The 1,869-nt window shown below is 54.0% G+C and overlaps 1 protein-coding gene across 1 annotated transcript; it reads left to right on the forward strand.

Annotated features, from left to right (window-relative positions):
• LOC131397663 (sialic acid-binding Ig-like lectin 8) lies at positions 1 to 1,055 on the forward strand. The gene is made up of 2 exons (XM_058530743.1): positions 1 to 445; positions 652 to 1,055. The coding sequence occupies exons 1-2, from the start codon at positions 1 to 3 to the stop codon at positions 1,053 to 1,055; spliced, it is 849 nt and encodes a 282-aa protein (XP_058386726.1).
• Positions 1,056 to 1,869: the final 814 nt, after the last annotated feature.

Consider the following 1,869-nt stretch of genomic DNA (forward strand, 5'->3'; position numbering starts at 1 on the left):
ATGCTTCTGCTGTGGCTGCTGCTGGCCCTGCTCTGGTGGAGGGAGGAGGCTGAGGGCCAGAGGGAGCTCTGGGAAAATGACAAGGATTACCAGCTGCGAGTGCCAGGGCTGGTGACGGTGCAGGAGGGCCTGTGTGTGCGGGTGCCGTGCACTGTCTTCTACCCCCGGGATGGCTGGACTGATTCTACCTCATCTCACGGCTACTGGTTCCAGGAAGGGGCCATTGCACACCAGGATGCTCCAGTGACCACTAACAACCCAGATCGAAAAGTGCAGGAGGAGACCCAGGGCCGATTCCACCTCCTTGGGGACCCCTGGACCTACAACTGCTCCCTGGACACCAGAGACACCAGGAGGATAGATGATGGAAAATACTTTTTTAAGGTGGAGAGAGGAAGTGCAAAATGGAATTACATATCTAACCATCTCACCGTGAGTGTGATGAGTAAGGAGTGGGCTCCCGGAGAGGCCAGAGGGGAAGGACATGGGGGCCGGAGGGAAGGACTGGGATAAAACCCTCCTCCTGGGAAGAGTTGGGGGTACAGCGTGTCAGAGTTTAGATGGAGGATCTGGACCAAAGTCTAATGTTTCTCTGAGCCTGTACCTCAGACTTTCCCTCCTGATCTCCATGTCTCCCTCTCTCTTCACAAGCCCTGACCCACAAACCCGACATCCTCATCCCAGGGACCCTGGAGGCCAGCTGCCCCAGAAACCTGACCTGCTCTGTGCCCTGGGCCTATGAGCGGGGCACGCCACCCATCTTCTCCTGGAGGACAGCTGCCCTCACCTCCCTGGGCCCCAGGACCCACCTCTCCTCAGTGCTCACCCTCACCCCACGGCCCCAGGACCAAGGCGCCAACCTCATTTGTCAAGTGAAGTTCCCTGCATCTGGTGTGATCATGGAAAGCAGCATCCAGCTCAACATCACCTGTGAGCGCTGGGCCAGGTCACCCGTGTCCCTGAGGGGGGAGGTGGGGAGCAGGAGGGCCAAGCTGGGGGTGCTTGATTCTTTTGTCCTGGGGACCAGACTGAGTAGGGGACATAGATGGACGTAAGCCCTGGCCCTCCTGTATTTCTGTGGCTTTTGGTGGTGGGGGCTTACCTACACTTATCCAACCCCATATTCCTGCTGAAGTAGAATCCCATCTTCTCATCCTAGGTGTTCCAGAGAACCCAGCTATTGGTGTCTGTCTCGGGTACGGCACAGGTAGGATAGAACCCCTCCCAGGCTGTAGGGAGCAGGGCCTCTTCCAGCTCAGGGCAGGGCTGGATCCCTGCCTCACCCTGGACTCACTCCAGTGACCAGAGATCACATTGTGGGTGAACCCTGTGGTTCCTCTCACCCCCAGCTTCCATGGCCTCTGTGAGCAGCTGTCCCCATCAGCCCCTCACTCCCCTCAGACTTCTTCACCCTCCTCAGCTCCACAAGGAGAACAGAACAACTTTCACAGCAGGGTCCTCCTCTCAGGGCCAATTAACATCCATCTTCTGATGACTCCTCCAATTTTGTCTTTTTATTTTTCCCTAATACTTTGTAATTTACATATTTTTGGATGGTAAGATATTCATATGGTCAAAAATTCAAAAGACACAACAGAGTCTGTCTTCAAATGCCCAATGCCCTCCTGGGAAGTGACCCATGTCCATAGGCTGCTCTGAGCCTCGATTTGTTCTCCCAAAGGATCTTAGGGGCCATTTGATTTCAGTAGTACAGACTGTCCCCATTCTGCTTTGTGATTGTGGCATATTCCACGGCCTAGATGGATTCTGATTCTGTACACATCTTCTACTAGTGGAAAAATCATGGCATTAAGTTTATTCTACCAACAGAAACGCTGCAATCGGTAATCTTGTATCTCTTTTCACACA

This window comes from Diceros bicornis, chromosome 34 (genome assembly GCF_020826845.1).
Source record: "Diceros bicornis minor isolate mBicDic1 chromosome 34, mDicBic1.mat.cur, whole genome shotgun sequence".
NCBI lineage: Eukaryota > Metazoa > Chordata > Mammalia > Perissodactyla > Rhinocerotidae > Diceros > Diceros bicornis.